The sequence below is a fragment of the Hibiscus syriacus genome, unplaced genomic scaffold, assembly GCF_006381635.1.
Source record: "Hibiscus syriacus cultivar Baekdansim isolate YM2019G1 unplaced genomic scaffold, ASM638163v2 tig00004041_pilon, whole genome shotgun sequence".
Classification (NCBI taxonomy): Eukaryota; Viridiplantae; Streptophyta; class Magnoliopsida; order Malvales; family Malvaceae; genus Hibiscus; species Hibiscus syriacus.
This window is the reverse complement of record NW_024061995.1, coordinates 307,114-334,203: the sequence shown is the minus strand read 5'-3', so window position 1 is coordinate 334,203 and position 27,090 is coordinate 307,114. Positions and strand designations below refer to the sequence as shown.

Below are 27,090 nucleotides of genomic sequence, written 5' to 3'. Positions count from 1 at the left end.
GTGGTTTGAAGATTGTTTTCTAGTAGATAATCTCTTTAGGGGATGTTAGATTAGGCACTCTTAATCAAAATAAATTTTAGTTGATATAAGTTTATTACTGTTGTTTTTAAAGGTATATGTCTTTATTAATGGCTAAATTGAAATCACTGGTTCCTGTAGCATAACTAATGGTGAGCTGAAGCCTGCTGAAGGCAAACTATCAAAAGGCCATTTTGAAAACAAAAAATGCTATCTACTAGACTGTGGTTCTAAGGTTTTTGTTTGGGTTGGACGTGCAACACATGTAGAGGACAGAAAAGCTACCAATCAAGTTGTTGAGGTAGAGATAGAGGCTTTATCTGGATTTCTTCATGTATTTAAGGAATGCTAGTTCTGTTCTCAAACCTTTTATCTCCAGGATTTTTTGGCTAGTGAGAATAGAGCACAAACATCACGCATAATACGTGTCAACCAAGGATATGAAACTAATTCATTCAAGTCCAACTTTGATTCTTGGCCGGCAGGGTCTACAACAGGTCCTGGTGCTGAGGAGGGAAAAGGAAAAGTAGCCGGTATGGCAACTTAATAAGTTACAAATAACACGTTTTGTGGTTAACTTTATTGAATGGTATTGTTTTACTCCTAGCTCTTCTGAAGCAACGGGGAGTCGCTGTCAAGGGAGTGACCAAAAGCGCTCCTGTAAATGAAGAAGTCCCTCCTTTGCTTGAAGGCGATGGAAAGATGGAGGTTGAGTGAATAGTCTGCTTTTAGTTGGTTTTTCGTATTGGACTTAAAGGCACTAACTACTTATATGAGTATGATGTTGCTTGTTTTCAGGTATGGTGCATTAATGACAGTGCCAAGACACCTTTGCCAAAAGCTGATATTGGTAAATTCTACAGTGGAGATTGTTACATTGTGCTTTATACCTACCAGTCTGGTGAGAAGAAAGAAGATTACTTTCTGTGCTGTTGGATTGGAAACAATAGCATTGAGGTAATTTACGTCGTTCTTAGCTGAGTTGGAAACAACTTAAGTAATATGCCCTTTCAGTCATTCATCTCCAACTTTTTGTTCATGGCATAGCTGCCTTCCACTTATCAGTTTGAAACAGGGAATTTGATACTAAATGATACTGACTAGGGTGCTGCCAAGATTAGCTGCTTCTCATTATTAAAGTAAAGATAGATATATGCTTCTTATATAATTGTGCCCCCCTTATATGAAATTTAGAAGATGATTTTTGAATTTCATGCACATCATAAACTTGGAATGCTAATCTAGTTTCTCCAGCCACCTAATTTATTTTTCTTTCAGCAGGTTTATTCTATCTAAGCATTCTTTAGGACTAATTGATCTTATCCCCTGGTCGATCTTCATGCACCTCTGATTGAATCGTTGATGGAGGATAGAATTTTGATTGCAACTATTGGATTTTATCCTTTGAAAATAGTGAATACACCCATATGTACATATGGATACTGCATCAAATGTTCTTAAATATATCTTCTTTTTCTTGTCAAAGTTTTATAGGTGAAAGGAGAGGCTACATGGTCACATTGTTAACTTGATGTACTTGATTCTAGTGATGGTCATTCACATTAAAATGTTTTAATTTCTAAAAGTATATTCATTTCTCAATTCAGGAGGACGAAAGATGGCTTATAAGCTGGCTACTGCAATTTATAACTCATTAAAGGGGAGGCCTGTTCAGGTATCATATTAAATTTGACTGAGTACTATGATTTTAATAATGCTTTGTCTCTAATAGATGCTTCTCACAGGGTCGAGTGTTTGAAGGTAAAGAGCCCCCCCAATTCATTGCACTTTTTCAACCTATGTTGGTCTTTAAGGTATTAAATTCTACCTCAAAGTTTTAGAATCCCATTGTCAATTGCTCGGAAGTTTTTGGTTTAAATTGGAGGTCATCGACTAATTTTCTTGTGGATTTCTATTTAGGGTGGTCAAAGCTCTGGTTACAAAAGGAGTATAGCTGACAAAGGCTTGACGGATGTAACCTACAAAGCAGAAAGTCTTGCTCTATTTCGTACATCAGGAACTGCCCTCCACAATAATAAAGTAGTGCAAGTTGATGCGGTATGTTTGGTTGGTTACTTAATTTTAAAAGTTCCACGCTTGAATTTGTTTTTCCTCATAACTTACATGGAAATGACAATTTAACTTTGTTTTGCGTGCCAGTGCCTTTTAGACCCTGATATTTCCAATTGCCACCATTAAATGTGTAATACTGTATGATGCCGGCCGTTCAATTTTAAGTAAATTTGATTGAAAGTGTGACTAGTAAATACGTAAGCTATCAAATATTGCTGTGTTATTTTCTGAATTTGTGGGGAATTATGTTGTTTCATTGTCAAGAGGGTATGCGTAAAAGGTTATTCAGTGCTTTAGCCTAACTTTAATTATTTTCCTGTCTTTAATTATTGGAGATATACAGCATTTGCTTTTTTCATTCTGAATGTGTTAAGAAAAAATCTAACTTTTTTATCATTTTATCACACTTCCCGTAGCATTAAGGTATTCATCTTGGGAATTTGTAATTGTTGTTTGTGTGCACTTCTGTCTAACCATAGTAGTATGATTGACAGTGTCCTTTTTGCTATCAGTTCACTAAATTTCAATCTAATTATCATGTGAAGTTATTTATTTAGTCAAGGAAGCTTCGCTCATAGTTGTCATTAATTTTAGTTCATTACTCACATAAAAGAACCAAGCGACCTCATTTATTATGGGATTATTGTTATCCCTTTTGTATCCTAACGCCAATACCTCCTTGTTCTGGCAATTAATTTTCAGGTGGCATCATCGTTGAACTCGACTGAGTGTTTCCTCCTACAATCTGATCCTACATTTTATGTATGGAATGGAAACCAAAGCACCAATGAACAGAAGCAATTTGCTGTAAAAATTGCTGGAATTCTTAAGGTAGATTCTTTATAGAAAGTTGTTTACTTGTAGGGATTGATGCGACACAAGGCTAAAGCACATCCTCTTGATTTAGAAACCTGATAAAGTTATTGTACAGCATCTAAGTCCCTACAAAGTTGAATTGACGAATTAATCAACACAACTAAAGAGCATTATAATAGGGATTTATGCCTGTATATCCTTCGATCAAATGTTTTTATATTTAATTCTTATATAATGATTTAGTTCTCTTGAGTTGAGTTTTTTCGCTCAATTTTTCTTTTGGCCACGGTTCTTCAACTGATTATATCTGTTTCCTGCTTTTTAAAACATGGTTATATGGGTATCTGCACTTTTTTTAACTTTCCTCTGAATATATTTTTCTCATAGCAGCAATGCAGAATTCTTTCACACAACTCTTTCTCCCGTATCAATTAATATAATAATCTTTTCTTTTCTTTGTTTTTGTTTTTTTTTCATTTAGCCTGGAGTTTCTGTGAAACATGCTAGAGAAGGAAAAGAGAGCAACGCCTTCTGGCTTGTACTTGGGGGGAAACAAAGTTATAGCTGCGAAAAAGCATCTTTTGGGACTGCCAGGGAACCCCACTTGTTCTGTGTCACTCTAAACAAAGGTCTGTTTCTTATTCATAAACGCAATTTGCTTTAGTTTCCAATTTGGTCCCTAAGACTTTTTACTGATTCCTTTAGTTATTGATGAAGCTTTTTATCATTCTAACTGTTCTTTCTGTGTTTGTCCGTTTCAATGTAGATGTCTCGGGAAAGTTTGAGGTGAGATTATGTAAATGAAACTCGTTCATACAGGTTCCCAGTGTCTTCAATGTGTAAGTTTACATTCTTCTTTTGCAGGCAGAGGAAGTCTATAATTTCTCACAGGATGATCTCTTGACAGAAGATATCTTAATACTTGACACACATGCAGAAGTGTTTGTTTGGGTTGGTCAGTGCGTTGATTCCCTAGAAAAGCGAAGTGTTTTCGAAATTGGTCAGGTGATGAACTAAAATCGATTCCTTTGTCTTGTTATTGTGCCAATATGCTCTTTATTCATTTTAGAAGTTCTTTGCAGAAATATATAGACAGGGCCGCTGGTCTGGATGGTTTGTCTCCGATTGTTCCACTTTACAAAGTTACTGAAGGAAATGAACCCTGCTTCTTCACAACATTCTTTTCATGGGATCCCAACCGAGCTATTGTATGTGTCCTTGACTGAACTTTTGTACTTTATCCTTGAGTTACTGTCACTTCAATTAATGTTAGATTAAACTTCCATCTTTATCGGTCTTCAACTAACATATTTAGTTGTTCCTTTCACGTACGTTGCCTTCGGCTTCCGCTGTTTCATATTTATACTTAGGTTTTTTTCTCTGGAACGCAGGTGAATGGAAACTCGTACCAGAGGAAGAGGACATTGCTCTTTGGAGCTAGCAACGATGTAGAGGTAAATTCTTTCTTTATTTCACACGAAGTTGAAATTCACTATATGAAGTTTCTCCAGTCTTAAATGAAATTTGGTTCATGAAAATTAGGGTAAATAACACATTTAGTACCCAACTATCACTTTTGTTCCGTTATGATCACCCAACTAATTCTTTTCAAAATCATACGTAATGTTACGTTTTGGTTTCATTTTGGTCACCCACCATTAAAAAATTAACAGAACTATTGAATTGGCATTATCTTATGTTGACACGTTAGCATCACCGTTAATTTTTTAAGAACAAGTGACCAAATTAAAACCAAAACTAAATGTTAGGTATGATTTTGAAGAAAAAAATAGTTTGGTGACCAAAATGGAAAAAAAGTGATAGTTGGGGTATTAAACATGTAGTTTGTCCTAAAAATTAAATGCGATTAATTTGCAATTGTAAGGAACATAACTTTTTAAAGCACATTTTGTTTTGATGGACTGAAAACATCAATAAGCTTGTGTAATAGAACGTTACATCTTTTGGTTGTTTTCAATAGTGCTTCCTTTTTGTTTTCCTGTTATAACTTGTATCTATTGTGGACATTATGAACCATTTTTACCATTTTGTTTCTAACTTAACTTGCAAGGAGAAAATCCGAGTGACACGTAAACCTAGAACTTTGAGATGAATTTTTGGCATATATCTGTTACAGATGACACTGAATTTTAGCAGTGATTGTCCCTGAGGAGCCTTTGATCCTTATTCTTTGTGGCTAAATTAAGGACAGTGATACAATATCTTATCTAAAGAAGATAATGCCTCTCTCTGTTTCTCTTAAAACGATCATAACCGTTTACTGATCCGGTTCCCTGAATGATGGATTCTATGCTGCTGAGACAGGACAAGCCCAGTCAGAACCTAGGGGGTGCCACTCAAAGGGCTGCAGCTTTAGCTGCCTTAACTTCTGCATTCAATTCATCTTCTGCCAAATCAACCCCTTCGGTAATAAACTGCTTATGCCACTAAACTCTTTTTCGAACTCTTTTCAGTATGCATGCATGCATATGTATGTATGTTTTAGTTGTATCCAATTTTGGGTGTAAACTAAAAAAATGAAAAGAACCAGTACATCTAGCCAAATTAGCTGGAGAACAGTAAGACTATGAGCTGCATCAGTCTGGAAAAAGGAAATCTGCTTAGCCTTTCATTCAAGATTTGAATTGTTGGCAGTTCCATTCTTATATTTAGTTATATGCATTGGTGGTTTGACATAGGAGGAGCTAACACCGGTAATAAACGAAAACCACGTAATGAAATTCCCGATAAGTTCGATAGATGCGGCTTATTATTGTTTCCTTTGGCTTCTGAACATGCAAAATCTAATATTGTTTTCTTACATAATGATTATGACCGAAGTTCTTTGTGCAAGTGTTCTTGAGAATTCAAACCATTCATTACATTGCTTATGAGTTAACTTGTTGGGTATGCGCCGTTACTTTAGGCCTCGGATCCCTCCCGTGAAAATAAGAGTGGAACTACACAAAGAGCTGCAGCTTTAGCAGCTTTATCATCTGCATTTAATCAGTCAGCAGAAACCAAAGCCCCACCTCCAAGGCGTCTCAGTTCCAGTGAGGGATCGCAAAGAGCTTCGGCCTTAGCGGCTTTATCATCTGCGTTAAATCCGTCATCAGAACCCAAAACTTCGGCTCCGAAGCCTATCACTTTTCGCCAGGCATCGCAAAGAGCGGCTGCAATAGCTGCTCTTTCATCTGTTCTCACTGCTGAAAATAAGAAAAAATCTCCTGACGTATCACCTCCTAAGAGAATCTCCAGGAGCAGTTCCTCAACAGCTGCTCTTTCCTCTATTTTCACTTCTCAATGTGCGAGACAATCGCCTGACGTATCGCCCAAGAAACTCTCCAGGAGCAGTTCCACACCAGCCACCCCACCTTGTAAGAACACTTGTATCTGTCAACAATTTTCCTTTTTCTTGAATAAGATAACCATTGAATTCCATTGATCCACAAGTTGCTAATTCTGAAACTATGTCCAATGCATTGAAATCATACAGCCGAGTTAGCCGACTTAAAGAGTGAAGCGGACCCTTTTGAAGCAGAGGATTCTCAAAAGGTTGCTAAAACCAATGAGGAAGAGTCAGAACCACCAAAGGAAGAGTCAGAACCACCGAAGGAAGAGAACGAGAGTGCATAATGCATTCGAAGAGCAACTGATGACCAATTCCGAAAACCTTGTGACGGGGTTCAATTTCACCCGGAAGCAGGTTTGACTCGCCATTTATGTCTTGAGATTTGCCCCATTGTTTTTCTCCCCTTGCATATCCATGTTCATAGCTCATGCTCTTTGATTCCCAGGCTCACTACTAATTTACGCACTTCCGATGAGACTCGCGTACTAACTCGAAACCGTCCGCACCAGAAATGGAGGTTTCATTTGGTATTATATAAGATACCTGGATTGCTGTCTTTGATCATTAATTCCGTTGCCTTTGCAATGATCAATCACTTATAGGTAGATTAACAGTCTTTTATTTCTCTGGCAATGTATCTCTCTCTTTATCTTCTTTGTGGTTAATTCAATGTGTTTGATCTATTAAATGGACTGCTTAAACTTATATTATATGATTTGCATTTGTATTTGTATTGATCTTTATTTGTAATCAATTGAAATCCATTTTGTTCCTCTATTTTAATTTGTTTAAATTTGGTAGTCGATTTTACAAATATTTAAAAGTTAGTCCAATTGAATTACAAGATTAAGGATGGTCATAGGTCAGGTCAGGATTTTGGATGATCTGAACCTAACCCGAGTATAACACCCTCATCTGACACCTAATCCAAGTTTAAAAAGGTTCTACCTGACTCGAAGTTTAGAGTAAAAACTAACTCCCAATCCGATACAAATATATCATATTTTATAAAGGACAATTATACTATTATCCATAAAAAAAATTCATCATTTAAATACTACCATTAAAATAAGGAATAATATCATATTTCATATTTGCATTTATTAAAATATTTAGTGTGGTATTTATATCTTTAAAATATTTAATGTGATATCTATTTATTAATAATTTAATATGATACAAGTATAAAATATCTAATGTAATATATATACTTTATTGAAATGTTTAATATGATATATAAATTAACAAATGTACCTAAACCGTAATTTATCCTAATTTATAAATTAACAAATGTAATAATTTATAGATAATGTTGTTAACACTTATACATATACAATGAACAATATTATCCCAATTTAGTTATTAATAATATTATAAAAATTAATATTTAAATTACTTAAAACTAAAATAAAAAAAATGAAGCTATAATGAGTTGAGATATTAAATCTTTTAAGTAACGTTCAAGTTAAATTATGATTCTGTAAATAAGAAACTCAAGTTGAAAGAATCACTCTCCTGAAGAGCCTTTGCAATATTATTAATCAATCAATAGATCGAATATCGATGATTCTATTAAAAAATAAAAAAAAGATATCCCCAATTTTAACATAGTAGAAGGACTAAGACTACAATTTCACCTAAGAAAGGAGCATATGGAAATATACACGATTTTAAAGGTAGAGTATATAAATAGTCCCCAATTATAAGTTATTTCTTTATTAAGTCTATCGACTATTAAAATTTCCAAAATAGTCCTTCACTATAGAGTGTTGCTTTGTTGAGTCCCTCAACTATTAAAAGTTCTAAAATGATCACCCAACTATTCATTATATTTCAAACTCGTCCTTTTTCATTAAAAGAATTGATGACATTCTAAGTTTAATGTTAACATACTGATTGTGATATGATAAATTATGATCGTAAAATATCAATTAACTATCATATTTCAGTGTTAATGTCCAACTCAAACAACTGTCAAGTTTTTAACGACGAAAGATGAGTTTTGAACATAACGAGTAGTTGTGTGACCTTTTTGGAACTTTTAATAGTCAAGGGTCTCAACATAGCAACACTCTATAGTCATAGGATTATTTTGAATATTTTAATAGTTGAGAGACTTAATAAAAATTACCTTATAGTTGGGGACCATTTGTATGCTTTTCCCCGATTTTAATTGAGCGCCTAAAAGTAAAAATTCAAACAGGCATTGATCACACGAGTTACACGTGTCAAAAGTTTAGAAGAAATGAAACCAGCCCCTATAAGAGCGCCATTATTTTCACTTTGAAAAATTTGCCAAATTCGCCTCTCCAGTCACCGTTCGCTGCCTCCGGTAGTCACCTCCGTCTCCGTTAAACCCTTCAAGCAATCACCCATTCCCCCCTAAGGTTAGTCCCTTTTTTGTAGTTTAGAACTGACAGAATCCATCTTCTCAATCTTTTTCTTCTTCTTTCTTGTTTTTCCACATTTTCTTGGGAAAATTACGATACCCTTTTTACTTTTCCGTTTATTTTTGCTTCTTCTCTCCATTTTATTCGAAGTTTTTGATACCCATTTGCTTGTTTTATCTCTGTTTTTGCTTATTTTTTGTGGGTTGAACTCTATAAGCAATGGCGGAGTCAAGAGATAGACTCGTAAGGACAGTCGATTTAGCGGAAGTCTTTGATCGAAGACGTGTTGGGCCTTTAGGAATTTTATCAGATGAAGCGGTGGAGCTTTTAGGCTCTCCTGCTACTCGTAGGCCAACGGGTGTTGCCGGTGCTACTGTTTTGACGGCGCGTGGTGGAGGGTTCCGTCGGGGCAACAGTTTTAGGACTCCAAGATTCAGCGCTAGACGTGGCCGGAACGGAAGAGAAAATGCTCCGGCGACGCCAAGTCCCTTGGGCCGTGGAAGGGGTGGAGTTACGGGTACTATGTTACCTTCTTGGTACCCGAGAACACCTCTCCAGGATATTACAGCTGTAGCAAGGGTAATAATGCCCTGTTTTTCATCTTTTATTTATTTATTTTTAATTTATCTTATTAGTGACTTTTAGTCTGTTTCTTTACCATTGTTTATTCATTTACCTTGTTTGCGGCTCTGTTTGGTTCAGCTAGTGAGAGATCCCTGATAGTGGAATTGCCTATATGATTGTTTCTTGGTATTTATTGTTCACTCTGGCTTCAATGAGCTTGATTTTTATGTATCATTCTGGGTTTTGATTCATTCATTTACATTGGGTCTTAAAAGGTTGAAGTTCATCTGATTGTCTTTACTTCTAACATGTACTATTTATCTCTGAGCACCCATTTTATAAGCTATTAATATTTGATGCTCGTCTTGAGTTTATTGAACCTGGTCTGATGTTCATGTTATTGTCTTCATTTCTTATCAGGTGTCTTGTTCATCCATAGTCCATTTGCCTGTTATTCATGGATTCATCCATATTTCATTTGCTTGATGTTCATGTTATTGCCTTCATCTCTTATCAGATGTCTTGTTCATTCATAGTCCATTTGCCTGTTATTCATGGATTCGTCCATAGCCCTTTTGCTTGATGCTTATCTTATGCCTTCATTTCTTATCAGGTGTCTTGTTCATTCATAGTCCATTTGTCTGTGATTCATGGGTTCATCCATGTCCATTTGCCTGTGATTCATGGATTCATCCATGTCCATTTGCTTGATGTTCATCTTATTGCCTTCATTTCTTATCAGGTGTCTTGTTCATCCATAATCCATTTGCCTGTCATTCATGGATTCATCCGTAGTCTATTTGCTTGATGTACATCTTATTGCCTTCATTTCTTATGAGATTCATGGATTCATACGATCTGTCTAACTTATTAGGCGTCTTATTCATCCCTAGTCCATCTGTCAGTGATTTATCGTTTCATACAGTGTGGTCTGTTGAAAGTTGAACGTTACTTATCTCTTATATTCCAGTGTGTTTGATATGCCCTATTTGACTTTTCAGCTTATAAACTAGTTTTCAAGTTCAGATTCAAGTTTATTCAACTTTTTTAGTTGGTCATTTGCTATCTGAATTTTAGTCTGATATATTTTTAGTTTTAATTTCTTTTCTCAATTTGCTCTAAAGTTTGCTATGATTTTAATCCACTGCGTTATCCATTATACTGCTAGCATCATATGAAATAGCCACATTTGGCCGTTTGGGTGCTTACTGGAGCACCAAACATAATCTTTTGCATAGTGCATCCCCTTTATTACCAGGTTGGGTAAGCTTTCCCAGAAAGAGCACCTATGGCTTTTCACACTGAACTTCAATAATTATTTTCCGGTGCTTAACTCAAGCACAAAATATATCTTTTTACTGAATTTGATGAGGATAAACAGGCCATCGAAAGGAGGAGAGCACGGTCAGGAGATGGTGAAGGCCTATTACCAGAGACCCCCGCACACCCCGTAACGAGACTATTCTCGGTTCAAAAATATCATCAGTTGCTCGGCTCGAGCACAATTTCTCAACACCAGCTTCAACTTCTGGATCGAAGCCTCGCCCTCCGATGATCAAGAATGTGTCGAAGATTCTGCTTAATGTCACCAATAAAAAGGCTGAGGGATCTGCGGAGGAGTTTCTTACTCCCCCCAAAAGAAGCTCTTGAACTCCATCGACACAGTGGAGAAAGCCGTGATGGAGGAGTTTCAGAGAATGAAAAGGACTCCGAGCGCGAAAAAAGCAGAAAGACAACACAAAGTTCGAACCTTGATGTCCATGCGATGATTTCGAGGCTGGAACACCATTACCCAGTGGAAGCTGGCTTGATCATGCTCTGATGATACGTTTGCATACATGAATAGATACTTTCTATCACCATTTTTTTTTCTTTTAGATTTTGACACATTGTTGAATGACTTGATGACCATAGGAACAAGGATACAATTTGCCTTCAATCCTCACTGAAGGGTCCTGGATTCTTTCTGACCTTCATTCTTTGAAGGGTTATAGCCTTATAGGAGGGTTTTGTTTCAGCTTTGAAACTATGTAAATAACTCTTGATTCTGGATTTGATTCACATTTTTCTGGGATTTACATTCATGTCAATATGTAGTATTCAAACTTCATTAGAAATGGGTTTTACATGTATTTGTTCAGCATGGTTTATGATTTACATTCATGATGTGGGTAGAATATATTGTCATTTTTTTTCAATGAATGATTATAGGTAAAAGGCTGAAGATATATAAATAAATCTTTATTAAACACATATTTGATTATTGGAGGTATGGTTATTAATTTTTTTATTTAAAAATTACATAAAAGTATAAAAATTAAAAATTTAATGAGTTATTCGTCGATTTAAATCTTTTATTGATTTCAAGTATGGATTGAATTTGAATTTGTAAAATTTATGGAGAAATTGAAAATTAAAATGATAGATAAATAATTTGATTGTCTTCTGATTTAATTTATAATTTTATTGTTTTATGACCCAAATGGGATTAGCAACCGACGTTTCAAAAAATTTCCTAATACACGACTTGGCTGAAAAATAACCCTCCCCATTCCCTGTCCAAACCCAGTACTGAACATCGAATTAAGCACGAGCCATTGGTCCAACTCCCAATCGACAAGGTTCCTTCTCATTTGTAAGTGCCAAAACCATCTCGATGAAGTATTTTTCCTGAAATCAGCATCTCTGCCCCCTTTGTTAACTGAGAGAGCGAATAACCTCAAAAACCGATCTTTTAATGAAATCCAACTTCATGCCAAAAGAAAACAGACTCTTCATTAACGACTCTTGATTGTATTTATACAAATATAGACAGATGATTACAGGCGAAGCTAGGGTGGCTTGCAGGGGTCATCTTACCGCCCCTTTAAAATGGTTAAATTAAGTACACGTCCCTCTAAAAATAAAAATAAAAATAACGTGAGGTAAAATTGCACTTTGCCCCCTCCAATGATAAAATTAGAAGGTAATACAATGCTAAAATCTCATCGACTCGCAAAAAATTTGTAATTCAGCACCCCTCCCTCCCCACCACACACGTGTGTGTATATATATATTGGGTAGAACCCACTTTATAGAGCGGAAAGCCCTTTAGTTTTATATTGATTTTGGATCATTTGATGAATGTAAATAGATTATTGAGATTAAAACTATGTGCATTCACTTTATCGGCATCTTTTTTTACCCGTAAAATTATTCTCATTCTCGAATGTATATCTCAATCATCTATTTACATTCATCCAATTATTCTAAATCAATGTAAAACTAAAGAGTTTTATACAGTGTAAGTAAATCATATATATATATATATATATATATATATTATTCTGGTTTTGCCCCTGCAGATAGTATAGTTGGAGGCTTTCTCATTTTCTGCATTCATGTCGCAACATGTCACTATAATACTGGAAATTTGTATTGTTGCTAAAACTATTAGAAGTATCGATATACATAAAACATGGACAGATACAAGAATTTATGTTAGAGGTTGTGAACTTAAGAAATTATATTATAATTTTAGGGGTGTGAACTATAAAATATATAATACTTAAAATATTAATCAAATACAAAATACGTAAAATATAAGGAAATTTAAAATTTCTAAAGATGCAATCATACTCCAACACCCCTCGATTTATCCTTGCATAAAAATAAATCAACTTTATATTAGGTAAGTAATTATTTATTAAAATATATGAAAAACAAAATTCTCCATATAAAATATTAAACCGATTCAATTACCACCATTGATTATAACTAGTGAATTATTTACTAATAACTCCCCAATCATATAGGTTATGGCTACAAAGGGAGTTGAGTTCTGCTTGTCATTACTAACCCTTTTTTCCGTCTACTGCCATGCCTTACATACTGTTGAGTTTTCCGGCATTTCACTCCGTCGTCGCCGATGATTCACTTTACAAGCTTTTTGCAACCTTGTCGTATAAATCACGGGGCCAATTCTGACGCATGTTGTTTGCGAGGAAGGTTGCAATCTGCAAATAGCAGCATAAACAAATTATACATCTATTACAAACCACAGGGTTCGCTCAACTCGGTTTCTTTTTTCTTTTTCTCAGGTCACGTAATTAACCAGTCGTTTCGACGAAAATAAGGGTAGAATTAAGCACCCGATCGGAATCATGGATAGCAGTACGTGGGACTATTATTCGAAGATGCCGGCATACCTTTGATCTCATAGCACGAAGTGATCCATCTGTATCGGATACATTGTCCAGACAAGTTAGAGCAACCTTTACCAGGTCAGACACACAAGCTTGGACATGAGGAGATAAACTCTGAAACACATCGGAGGTAATATCAGGGGCTCGTGGATCGAATGGAAGGAATGGGATCTTGGCAACTTCCCTTAGAGCATCGAGATACTGGCCTACTCTCATCATTTTGTGGATCGCCAATATAACCTCGAGCTGTCTTAATACAGTTTGTTGTTCCAGAACCTGTTCCCTGTCTTGGAGACTGCAAAATAAACCAAGTGACGTCGGAAGAAAGCAGAAAGATTGGATCCTATTAACAGAAAATATATGTAACTTTGGGGGGGGGGGGGAAACAATGACACAAGGAATGGCACAGAATGTATCACAACTCGAAGGAAAAAGTTACAAATATACCGACAATATGCATTGGATTTTAGTTATTTTTCCCCCTATCGTGTGTCATATATTGCCACATTAGTCAAAATGGCTCCTATAAGCATTGATCACAAAACATGATAATACTAAAAGTGACATACCAGTAAGATGGTTATAAAGAACAAGGGAATGAACAGATTTGAAATGACCTGATGTCGGGATAATATTTGAAAGTGTCCAAGATCTCGTTGCCAGAATGAATGAGGCCAGCAGTTTGACTCTCGCCATCTAATCTACCACAAGAGAAGGAACAAATTGCTTCGGAGAGGCACTTATTATTGTTTCCAATGCCATCGAAAATGCTCCGATTCTCTTCTGAATCTCTACAGACTGAATTCAACATATGGTCAAAAGCAAACCCACAAAGATAAGATACAGAATCCGAGAGGAAGTTGCATTACTACTGCAAGTATCAAGAACAGTGAAGGTTTGGAATTGCCGACATCTACCAAAATTTTAGCTTCAAATAAAATGTTCACAATCCGAAAACAAAAACATAAACATTGGTGAAGCAAAGGGTGATAAAGAGAATTACCTTGTCGTACAGCCCATAATCTTGACATTGGCAGGCGGCTTCAAGCAGAAACTGTTGTTTTGCTTTATGATCAGTCAAAAATCGTTGCAGTTCACCTTCTTCTCCAGCACCTCTTGAACCAAGTAAAAGATAAATCCCACCATCTCGAACTAATACCTCAGTGAGAAGCTGCTTCAGCATTAAGTTCATCTGCCTTAGTTGATCCACACCACCTCTGCCAGTCCACGACATATGTCCACCACCTAGTGCAGCAGCAGCTTGTGCGTAATATTCTAGAGCCATTTGAAGATTACCAAGCTTTAAATACATAGATCCATACTGCCTAATAATGTTCGATGCTTCTGCATAAGCATCCAGCATTCCTAGTTTTTGTCCGGCTCCGGCAACTTCAGAAAGGACCCCATTGTCTGCTAGCACAACTGCTATGTGGACAGCATCAATGTTGTATCCTTCATCTCTTGATTCTTTAGACAAGTATGAAATAGCTGGTAGCAACTGGATGCTTAAGAGTAAGACATATGGATATACTAGAGGGTCCTTTCCATTTTTTGTGTAATATGATGGCTCAAATTTGTTTAGGTAAGCTTGCAAATCATCAAGACTGTATGGTACTGAACCCTCGTTAGATGGGGTTCCACCAGAAATGTCTCGTACCGCTGCCAACATGAACCACAGGAAATCCTCTATGGTACTGAAAAGTGAAGGTAGATCTTTGAGAAGACGGTCAATTTGCCTGCGAGACCCGGACATGATAGCATAGAGCAACAACTTTTTCCGGTCATATGCTGCTCGGCCTACCCGATCACCCATTCTGAATATCTTTTCACACTCTTCAGCAGCAGCAACTGCAATGTGTGCTGGCACCATGCCTCCATTGTTAATCCACTCCGTAAGCTGTCAGAAGGATGCATTGAGTAATGTTGATGTCAAGCACAATGGGTTAAACAGTAAACAATAAGTACCAGTGGTGCAACTGGTGAGTAGAACGGGATGATAGGGCAACTTGTCTTGCTTCATCATAATAACCAGTCCTCAAGCAAAAATAATCTGTTAAAACAAAGAGATAGGATCCTTAGCAAAACTTAGTGATTTGGAAAAAGAAAGAAGGATAAATAGCAAATGAATCAAATTTAGTTGGGGAAAGAAATCATAAGAAGAAAGCAATCTCATCATCAACTGTTAAGACTCATTTTTTTCTTTAGAATGGTGTCCTGTTTTATAAACCACATAATAGAAAATAACATCTTGGCACCATAAAACTAAAGCATCCATATCTTATCTCTTAACTATCTAAAAGATGGCTTGAAAAAAAGAATATACATGTCATTTTAACAAAGACAAGCAAACTAATTTGAAAGAGTAGTTCAGCATTAGACTGTAATGTAGTTTGAAAAGCAACTTTAAGATAATCAATGACATTAAAACCAGGTATCTGACATCTATCACAGTTGTTCATCTAGAATTTAACTATAATAAAATCAGTAAAATTAAATAAAACCTGCTGCCAAGTGGTATCAACAGGAGGCTGCCTTCGAGCTTCTCCTGCATCAAAATCCAGTAGTCCATAATCCCTCAAACGAATCTGCACAGACAAAGAAAAGAACTTTTAGACAAAGAAGATTAAGGAAACAAAGTTGAACAAGCAATTTGAAGCTAAATAGTATCAAGCAGACCCGAAGAAAGGCGCGAACTCTATGCAAATTTCCAACAGCTCCACCAAGAGCAGCCTACGTTGAGATTAAATAATGAAATATGAGCTCTGAGAGAATATGAAACAATGTAGAACACTTCTAAATTCATCATTGGAAGAAAGTTATTTCGAGAAGGAACACAGGGAAAAACAGCAGAAGCATTAACAAAACCAAGAGTTATGTCTGCATTTGTTAACAAAGAATAACAATAAAGATGCTAAAAAGATTCCTACTTGTGCAGGATGGCTTTGTATTATCCATAATGTATTTCTCATGTCCGCATTCCAGGTGACGTCTAGCACCAATTACTATTGACATCTTTCTAGAAACACTCAGTAGCATCGTCGAATCCTCACCCATTAATTTCTGCCAAAACATTGAATTCATCCACAATCATTTATCTGGCAGCAATAAGCATGATAACAATAGCATGTGTCATACCTGAATAAGATGCCACATTTTCTGCATGTTAACTGATTTCCCACCAAATGCTTCACTGCCCAAACTCTCATAAGCAACCTTAAAAGCTGTGGCAGGCTACACAAATATGTATAGTCAGCAATCATGAGTAAATAATATTATAAAAATTATGAGAAAAAGAAAGAAAATAAATCAAAGGATTGAGATAAAATAAATCAGATCAAAAGAACTCACTATAAGAAAGGTTTCAGTAAAAAAATGAGAAAGATGGACAATACTAAACTGGAATGTATAATAATCGTATAATCCATGCATGTACATTCAGATATAGCATTCTACAGTTGAAGAACCAAGAACAAATTCTAAGATGACAATCAGTGCTCATTATTTTGGATTCTTGCAAAATGACAATTAATTTTTAAAACTTGAAAGGAAAGACCATCATCCTTACGTTAAATGGCAAGCCTCGTTCTCTTGCATTGTTCAGATCTTTAACAACTTCAGCATATACTGACACTTTTTTGTCAACAACTGGCTTGTCAGCTAAAGGTAGAAGCCCCATTGCAGAAGGACCTGATGGAACCTGACGACTAGAAGTCATGGAAACTATTTGACCTGACCGTACACCACCAATGCTTTTATCGGTCATGTTGGTCTTAGGTAATGTTGAAATCCGGCTCAAGCTCTGTAAGAATTCCCGTTTTACCTTTTGCCAGTCTTCCTACAAGGCATTAGACATCACCAATCAATCATGTAAAAGAAGAAAACTTACAAACTAACATGTCATCATCAATTTGTTAATTTTCATGTTCAATGTATCAAAAACCATTCCTCATTATTGTGATACAAGAAAAACTACCCAGTTAGCAGGAAACCCATGGTTAAACTCCATCCACTAAGAGTTTCCAAAAAGAAAAAAAAGACAATTCATATGAACATATAAAAATAGAAACCCCATAAGGAAAGATACTGCATCAAAGTACTATTTTTTCACCCTCAGAAGTGAGTATATTAACCTCCAGTACTTTCATCACAGAGTCATTGAAACTTCTGAGGTTATCCTTCTGAGCTTCTTGGATGGCTGAAACCATTGCCATTTCATGAACCTGAGATCAAAACATTTTCCAAATAATTATCTGTCAATCACCTCCAAAATTAAGGAGCAGAAGTCCGTGTTGAGGAGTGGTTGAATGTATTAAAAGATAGCCAAGGATACAATAACAGCACAACCAAATGTGAAAAAAAGGACTAGCTCAAACAGCATAGCAAGACCCAAACACCTTAGTTTTTGTTTTATGATCATATAAAAGGAATAACACCCAAATAAACCCTTGACCTTTTTCTTCTATGAAATAAAGTTCATTACGCTCATTTCACTGAGTTCATGCCCCCATAAAATCTTGAAAATGGATGAATAAACTCCAATTTACAAATAATTTAAGAGAACATTTTGCCTAATTTCGCTCATCTTACCAATCCAAATAAATTACATTATCCAACTAAAAGAATTTTTTTAAAAAAATTGAATATGATATGGTGTTAAGGTTCTAATTACAATAAAATAAAAGTTCCTTACTATTACAATCAACAAAAGATCAAGGGTTTAGTTATTTTCATCTTTGAAAATTTTTGAGGGTTTATTTGGGTATTATCCCTTAAAAAACTGACTGAACACTCTAATGGTAATAACAGGGAAAAATATATAAAAGCACAGAACATATGCACATTTCTCCTCTGTAAGTTCACCCATCAAAACACAACAAGTATCTTCATAATCTCATTCATAATAGTTTATTTAATATTTAATTCTTATCTTTTACAAAATCAAGCTTCCTTTCACTAAGCATCGATAATGAATGAAAAACTATAATTATGCCAACCAACCACTTATAATATCAACAGCAAAGTGATTAAGTTATTTTTTTTTTTTTGATAAGAATTACAGGCCTCATTTAAATCCCCCTTCTTGACTAAAGGAACTTTTGAGAAAGTTCCTTAATCAGTGAAGGGAAAAGAGTGCCTTAGGATTTTATTTCTGAAGAGAACATAGTACATAAGAAACACCCCACAGACTGACTAAACACCATAAAAAATACAGACCAATTATCACAACCAGTCTGCCCCTATACAATAGCGAAACTACCACATCCCCTACAACCACAATAACCCAAAACCCCACTGAATGACCTCTAAAACTATGATGTGTGATCAGCCAATCCCCTGTTTCGCTAAGGTATCAGCCTCACAATTACAATTCCTCGGAATATGTCTAATAATGATCGCCCTCTCCGAGATTAAGGACGCAATTTTTAGAACCAATAACCTAAGAAAAGGAGGAGAAGAAATCGGTTGTAAGATCCAATCCACCACTGTCTTACAATCACTCTCAATAATTAACCTTCCTTGAGTCACCCATTCCGACGATAGAAAAAATTCAATGCCTTTCTCTATTGCTTTCATCTCAGCAAGTGGAGGAGGACATGGACCAACAGCAAGTGAGAAAGACCCAAGGATTTTGCTTTCCGAGTCCCTTAAAATACCCCCGATTCCCCCAACAGGCCGTCCCCACTAACCGCCCCATCAACATTAACCTTGAAAAAATGTAGTGGAGGAGGAAGCCACTCCTGAACCTTCACCCTTTTATGGTGGCTTGTCTGGTGCTTGTCTGCAAGCGACGGGTCTCCAACAAGAGAATCAACCTGAATGAAATCATTTGGGTATTTAGCAAGGAACCACTTAACCAACCTAAATCTGCAAATGAAGAAAAGATTAGGTTTGTCTAGTTTCCCATCATCAAAAACCACCGAATTTCTAGCCTTCCATAATGACCAAAGAACTACCCCCGGTATAAAGGACCATTAATGACTTTGGCCTTAAATCCGACCAGGAACACAACAGAGAGGCTGGATCTTAGGTAAAACTGCCGAAACTCCCCATAACCTCCAGAAACTGCTCCATAACTCCCATGCAACCTGACACGAGATAAACAAATGATGAACTGTTTCCTCTTGCTTAGCACATAACGGACAAGCCACCTCCTCCAACATAACACCCCTTTTTATCAGCTCCGATCTGACTGCCAGTCTTCGATGGGAAACCTGCCATAGGAAAGTTTCGACTCTCGGTGGGGCCAAACGTGACCAAACGAATTTCTTCCAAGTGAGACTGCCCCCTGAGTTAGAAGAAAGTGTCAACCTGCAGGCTTTAGCCGTAAACAATCCATGACCCTTTCCCGACCACGCCAAAAAATCATCCACCGATTCCGATAGCTCCACGTTCTCCAATAGTGTCATCAGTCGAATCCAGTGCTCCATCTCCCAGTCAGATATTCCTTCTCGTTTGAATGTTCCAAATCCACTTATTGCCTATTCTACTTCCAAACTCTGATACTTTTCCCCACCTATTGTTGGATAGAGCATATATTCTCGGAAATTGACCTTTCAAGGATTCCTCATTTAGCCACACATCATGCCAAAATACAATCGACTTTCCATTACCTACTTGTATCTTCGAGTGAGATCTTAACCATTTCCAATTGCATCCTCTGCCAAGTAATTTTTGTAATCCCCTTCCATATCCAAGAATCCGAAGGAGAGATTACCTTGTTAAGGTCTAAAGACATAGTACTCGCATTGTGTATACTGCAAATCATGTTCTTCCATAGTGAGTCTTTCTCATTAGCGAATTTCCATACCCATTTGCCTAGTAGTACTCTGTTAGCAAAATTCAAATCCAAGACTCCAGTCCACCCTCCTCTATGGAAAGACACACCCTTTTCCAGTTCACCCAGTGAATTCTGCTTTTGGAAGAACCCTCCCCCCACAGAAAGTTTGCCATAATAGAATTTAGTTTCCTATAGACCTTACTCGGAATTCTGAAAATGGAGAGGAAAAAAATTGGCAGGGAGGATAAAACTGATTTGATCAACACTAATCTCCCCGCCATAGAAAGTGAGGAAGCTTTCCATCCGGCTAGTTTCTTGTTAAAACTGTGTATGACTGGCTCCCAAAGAGCCTCTGAGTTCCTTTTTGCACCTACTGGTAACCCTAAATACATTACTGGAAAAACCCCAACAGCACAACCAATCTCCTTCGCCCATTCATTCAATACCTCGCCCTCCACATGATTCCATACAGACTACTCGACATATTCAAATGGAGACCAGTCATTATGCTAAAAGTTCTCAGGACTCTTTTAATATTGAGGATGTAGGAAGTTGAATCTCGGCAAAACACAATCAAGTCATCCGCAAACTGTAGGTGAGTTAGACTGAGGGCACCCGCCCTTCCAAAAGTGAAGCCCTGAAAAAAACCCACATCCGCTGCTTTCCTCAACATACGATTTAACAGCTCCCCCACTAAGTTAAACAATAGAGGAGACAAACTACAACCTTGTCTCAATCCTTTGGCCATCGAGAACTTCTCTGTAGGTGAACCGTTCACTAATACCGATATCGACGCCGTAGAGAGGCAACATTCTATCCAGGAAACCCATCTCTCCCCGAAACCCATGACTCTCAGTAATCTAAAAATAATTGGCCATTCAACCGTGTCATACGCCCTCTGAAAATCAACTTTGAAAACCACCCCTTTCAGCCCTCGCTTCCGCCAACTATCAATACTTTCATTTGCAATAAAAGCACAATCTTGTAATTGTCTCCCCGGAATGAATGCAAACTGTGAAGGGCTCACAATGTCTTGGATCACCAAAACTAATCTCCTTGCTAAAACCTTGGAGACGATTTTATAGAGACTGCCGACTAGACTTATAGGTCTGTAATCTTCAATACATTCCGGATTGCCTTTCTTTGGAATCAGAGAAATGAACGCATGATTGACTCCATGATCCCATTTTCTTCCAAAGTAAAAGTCCTCCATAAACTTCATAAGATTCCCTTTAATAATTGGCCAAACTTTCTTATAAAACCCCATTGTGAAACCATCAGGGCCTGGGGCTTTAGAGCTATCCGAAGAAAAAATGGCCTCCTTTACTTCCTCTTCTGAAAAAATAACCTCGAGGCCCTTCCTTTGCTCTTCTCTCAATATGTCAAAATTCAGGTTCAAGTTGTCTACCTCTAGAAAATCTCTGGAATTATATGCTTTCTTGAAGAACTGAGAGACAGCAACTTTTACTGCTTCTGGGTCTGTCAACACCTCCCCCTCCACTTTCAATTCCGAAATAGAGTTGAATCTGTTTCTGTTAACAGCACATAGGTGGAAGAACCTAGTGTTCCTGTCTCCGTCTTTAATCCATTTCTGTCTCGACAATTGAAACCAAATACTTTCCTCGATTCTAAACAATTTCCATAGCTCATTTCTGGAAGATAGAAGATGTTCCCAGTCCGAAGAAGATAATCCACTGCTTTGTGCCTTAATTTCCAGATCATAAATTTTACTCTCTAACCCATTAATAGCCTCCGATATCCCCTGTTTACTTCTTATTGGCCCTTCCTTAATACGTTTTTTGGTTCCTTTTAATACATTGAACATTCTGCTTCCCCCTCTATCGTTGGCCTGATCTGACACTACATTTTGAACCATATCTACAAAGCCATCCTCCTCCGTCAAATAGTTGAAAAACCGAAATGGTTTCGGTCCCAATTCTTCCCATCTTCCGCCAATAGAATCGGGTTGTGATCAGAAAGAGATCTAGGGAGAAGTTTCTGAACCACCTTGGGGAAGCAACTTAAGAAGCTGCTGCTCAACAAGAAACGATCCAGCCTAACCCATGTGGTAACCTCTCTATTACTTCCCCATGTGAAGGTACCACCTACCAAAGGGAGGGTCAATTAGATTCGACTTTTGTAAAAAATTCCTAAGCAGGCCCATTGAATGCCAGTTTTGAGAGGCACCAATCTTCTCCTCTATTTCGAGATAAGCATTGAAATCTCCCCCAATGCAGAGAGGCAGATCAACCGAATGCACAAAACTCAACAGTTGACTAAAAAACTCCTTTTCTTCCTCAACGATGGGCCATATACATTGATAAAAACACACTCCGTCTTAGACACCTTGAACCTTCCTTTAGCATCTGGAATCTACTATGGTTGGCCACGTCATTGACCTCAAAAACATCCTCATCCACAAACACATCAGTCCACCAGCAGACCCATCCGCTGGCTGAATACTTGCTCCCTTTAATAGCTTTCCTCCTAACTTCCTCTTCAATCCCTTCTGACTTTTAGTTTAGTCTCCTGTAAAAACAATATAACCGGCTTAATCTTTTTAAACAAGTCTCGACACCCCTCTAATTTTTCCTTCCTACCTAATCCCCTAACATTCCACGAAATAAGATTGCACTCCATCATATGCATTTCCTACCGAAACCTGCATGACACAGAAACTGGCTCACTGACCTGCTTCATTAACCACCCCTGCTTCCTCCATCAATCTAATTTTATCCATGAAAGCCTCCCCCTTCCTTAAAAGAAATGCCTAAACTCTGACAAACTTCCCAAGTAGACAATGCTTCCTCCAAAACTTTAGAGAAGGACCGAGAATAGACTGTAGACACTTCTGCACTTGCCAAAGCATCTGCAATAAGCCTCTTCTCTTCTTTCTGTACAATCTTGGACTCTTTGAAATAATAGACGGGTCTGCCCCCCCTGGTTGGAGAAGAACTGCTCTTCATATGCCCGTAGAAGTCTTCAGAATTTGCCCAACTGTTACCTCCTTGACTTGGCCGCTATCCTCTGCCACTGAAGAAAGTTGCTTAAAATTATGAAGAACCAGCCTGTTTGACTGTGCTTATGGCTATTTTCTGAACATAGCCATACCTTCTTGTTTTCGACCTTCTGTACACCCTATCAATACGTCCACAACCCCTCACACCTTCAGAATTATTACTAATGACAATCCTTTCGAAACCTGATATCCCACTCTCCATCTCTTACACCTCTCCCCCATTGGGTTGCTGCCAGCCTTTTTAGATTTACGTTCTTTACCACCCTTAGCCCACTCTTCCAATTCCTTGCTGTTTTCCTTCACCCCTCCCCCATGAAATTATTATTTCCACTATGTTTGGAAAAGAGTTTGGTCCTGGATAATATTTTCATTCTCCACAGGACAACCTTGGGCTGAAGAAATATACCCACTCTGCTCAGGCCCAATCTCCACATATCTGCCCGTTTTAGGGTAAATCCCCCAGTCTTTAACACATTTATCTTGCCCCGAGGATTCACCTCCCAAACTACACAACCTTTTTCTCTCAGCAGAGAAGGTTTCTGACACGATCTTCCTACTTTTAACCTTACCTAGTACTGTCCCCTGCTCAGTCTGGACAGTCCCTGTAATGTCATTGACTTCCACTTTTAAATTCAAATTGCCATCAAACAGCGTGTCAACCCCATGAAAGGCTCCTGACATCGGCAGAAAATTCAACTGTCCTTGCAAGTCTTCTCTATCATCTCCTATGTTCCCTTCCGAGTGAGTTTCTTCCCCCGGGTCGACTCGTCCTTCCACAGAACCGGCTTCCTCCGCTCCATCATCCAGCTCCGGAAAAAACTCATCACTTCCTTCCACTTTGATTTTAATAATAAATGATCTGCCATATGTATTAATGACTACCTGGGACGGAATATCAAATGGACTTTCCACTCTTATCAACAATTGAGCCACCCTGCAATCCGTTCTTTGAGCAGTCTGCTCCTGAATCTTTACTAACTTACCCCATCTCTCTGCCAAGTTAGAGAAGAAGGGAACTGACCAACAGTTCAGAGGGACACCCATCAAAGACACTGCACAGAAAGAAAAGGAACACCCTTCTCCTCCATAAACAGGCTCGAGCCTTTCGAACCAAAAAGACAGTGCCTCCCATTTATCCTTCACCGCTGCTGTTTTCTCTTCCACCGACTGAAAGACAATCAGACAGGCATTTTTCACAAAACCCCACCTTACCACCTTGACCTTGAAGCCCTCAGTCCTTAGACTTCTTTGCACAAGCTCCACCTCGAAAATATCCTTACATATACCAGTTAGAGATGATCTTAACCAAGTTCTTTCTTCCAATGGAATATGCACCTCCAAAGTCTTCTTACCCCCTTCACATCGCAACCACTATTCCTCTGCTGGTTCTCCTTAATATCCCTTCCCACCTACCGCCTCCTTGTAAGATCTTCCATCGTGAAAATTACTAAGCAACTCCCTCTTCCTAGTCTCAACAAGGCTTATTGGTCTCTTCCCACTCGACTCCTTTTCTCTTTCCACTCCTGACCCCGCTCCAGGAACTTGCTCACGGCCTCTCTGACCGCCGCTCTTCTGATATTTTGCAATCGACACCGATATTCTCCTACCGTCTACCACAGCGTTATTCATCCTATCCATTGCATTGAACAGTCCCTCCTCACTTGCAAAATGCACAAAGGCGAATGTGCAGTCCTTGTACTTTGGCCTATTAACAAACGGAATGAATACTTAATCACCTTACCGAAATAACTAAAACGCTCCCATAAAACACTTCTATGAATTCTCCTGCTAAGATTATCAATGAAAGCTACCCATACTCCTTCGCCAGGCAGTGCTCCGCCTCTTTCTGAAGAGCCAATACCATGCGCCACGCTCACTCTCTTACTAACTTTCTCACTCACCATACTATTTCAAATTACTCTACGTCTGAATGTGTATCAATTGTAATCTCATTTTGATTGTGTCTTATGTTCCTTGCTTTACCTAACTAATATTACCGACTTTTAAAAATGTTTCTAGCATGTGTTTCTGTGGAAATTTTTAATGTGCACCAGTTTTCTCAGGTTTCATTCTCCTGCTGAGCTGTCGTGGAACAAATGCTGGTCATCTTAACATAGCAGTGTCTTGAGACTCTTGGTGATTAAGTTATTTAAAATGCACCGAAAGTTGAGAGAAATAGAAAGTATAGTAGAGATATGCAAGCCATCTCAGATAATATCAGAAAACAAATACACAAACATATATAAAAAAAAAAAAAAAGTCTACGTTATTTACCCTTTAGAGGATTAAAGAGGAATAAACCTCTCAGGATGGCAGTTTAACCAATACATACTTTATATCCTTTTTTTATTCAGTGTGTTTGACAGTCAAAACGCTATAATTCACACATTATACAGAAAATGGTTAGTTGATAACAATAACTTGGAACTAAAAACATGGCTAATCCAAAAGAATGTAATTAAACAGGGAAAATGGCGATGGTTGCCATAAGTGATCAAGATTAAATTAAAAGTATTCAGTCCATATAGTAAATACTACCTGCTGCAGATACTCCTCGACACTCGTTGCTTCAGCAGGGAAAACATCGTCAAATGTGGTCTTCAAATGGATGATCAATGCGAGGAAAAAATGTTGTGAGCTTATAAAAGGGAGATAATAGAACTATGAAAAAGAAAAAGGAATTTTGAAGCAAGATCATGAAGCAATCAATAGCGAAGCTCTCTGAAGTTGATGACCAGACTTAGTGATGCATGTATTCAAGGGACCAAAATAGCATGTAAACAGTAAATACCAAAGCTTAAATCAAATATCATTAATGATAGAAAATAAAGTTTGGGGCAATAAAAGCATCCTTATCTTCACATACTGACGCCAATATCAACCCAACTCAAAATATTCATTAAACATATAGCCTTCTACAACAAAGAAAAATAACTAATTCTATGGAAGTATAAAAGGTTGAGCTTGAAGGAACAGAAGCTGAGTTACCATAAATCAACATATGGAGCATAAAAGATACTTCTTACCTTCAACTCAAAAGACTTCAAATCACGTGTAAGTTGTTCAGCATTGATTCCCTCACGTGCAAGTAGCCTTCAGATGCAACAAAGACAGATTGGATATATTCCACATGCTAACAATTTCTTACTTTCTCAACAAAACATTCTGTCTTTTTAACCAACAGTAACTACAAGAATCATAAGAGAAATAAAGTAATTGGAATTAAAAATTACCTTGTGGCAGCTATAGATTGAGAAGGAGCCTCAGTTCTTATGGTTTTGGCCTTGAGCTTCTTAGATAATGCTTCTAACTGATCTAAGTTTTCTGAATATACATAATTTGTCAGCAAATTAACACTAATAAATCTCCTATTTCAAATAATGATCTCAGCTGAGATGCATACCAACTGAAGCTTCATTCGACGAAAAGAAATGAATGAAAAAAAATTACACTTGATGTTCCATTTGTTTGGACCAACAAATAGATAACCCTTGAACCGAGGTTCTTAGTACCAAGTTGCTAACTTAAATTATACATTGATGAATATGTTATAATTTATTGGCATTATCAAGATATGGTGGCTTCATTAATTTTATCGAGGGTAATAACTAATATCATCAATATTGATAGATAATAAATGTTAAAAAATATATCAAGACCCCCAAGCAATTGAAATTTGGAAAAAATATAGTGAACATTGTGGGTATCATAGTCCATGTCTCCAACCAAGATGTGCAAACAGGATGGCCTAGGGAGAATTTTCACTAGTCATTCTTATTATAATGTAACATAAAAGAGGAAGAAAGTTCAAGATTGAATTTCATTGCACTCCCACATCATTTCATCCCAAGTTTTATCAGCCAAAATGTCTAGGTAAGCTGTTTCTTACCCTCCAT

At 37.3% G+C, this 27,090-nt stretch overlaps 2 protein-coding genes and 2 pseudogenes across 2 annotated transcripts in view; 3 read left to right on the top strand and 1 right to left on the bottom strand.

Moving 5' to 3' along the window:
- Positions 1-4,161, top strand: part of LOC120187829 (villin-2-like) — an 11,370-nt gene extending 7,209 nt beyond the window's left edge. The window contains exons 7-18 of the mRNA XM_039191438.1: positions 160-319; positions 398-551; positions 626-726; positions 817-987; positions 1,637-1,693; positions 1,764-1,832; positions 1,939-2,076; positions 2,794-2,922; positions 3,389-3,540; positions 3,572-3,582; positions 3,776-3,912; positions 3,990-4,161. Of these exons, the coding sequence (XP_039047369.1) occupies positions 160-319; positions 398-551; positions 626-726; positions 817-987; positions 1,637-1,693; positions 1,764-1,832; positions 1,939-2,076; positions 2,794-2,922; positions 3,389-3,540; positions 3,572-3,582; positions 3,776-3,912; positions 3,990-4,133 (1,423 nt within the window). The 3' untranslated portion in view covers positions 4,134-4,161. The remainder of the gene's footprint in view (positions 1-159; positions 320-397; positions 552-625; positions 727-816; positions 988-1,636; positions 1,694-1,763; positions 1,833-1,938; positions 2,077-2,793; positions 2,923-3,388; positions 3,541-3,571; positions 3,583-3,775; positions 3,913-3,989) is intronic.
- On the bottom strand, positions 1,464-27,090 carry LOC120187471 (annotated as a pseudogene).
- Positions 4,284-6,613, top strand: LOC120187483 (villin-2-like; the record flags this gene model as incomplete). Its single annotated transcript, XM_039191190.1, has 5 exons — positions 4,284-4,361; positions 5,233-5,334; positions 5,834-5,924; positions 6,021-6,284; positions 6,404-6,613. Coding segments are annotated over 5 exons (675 nt in total), but the record flags the coding sequence as incomplete, so codon positions are not given.
- Positions 8,823-11,202, top strand: LOC120187820 (annotated as a pseudogene).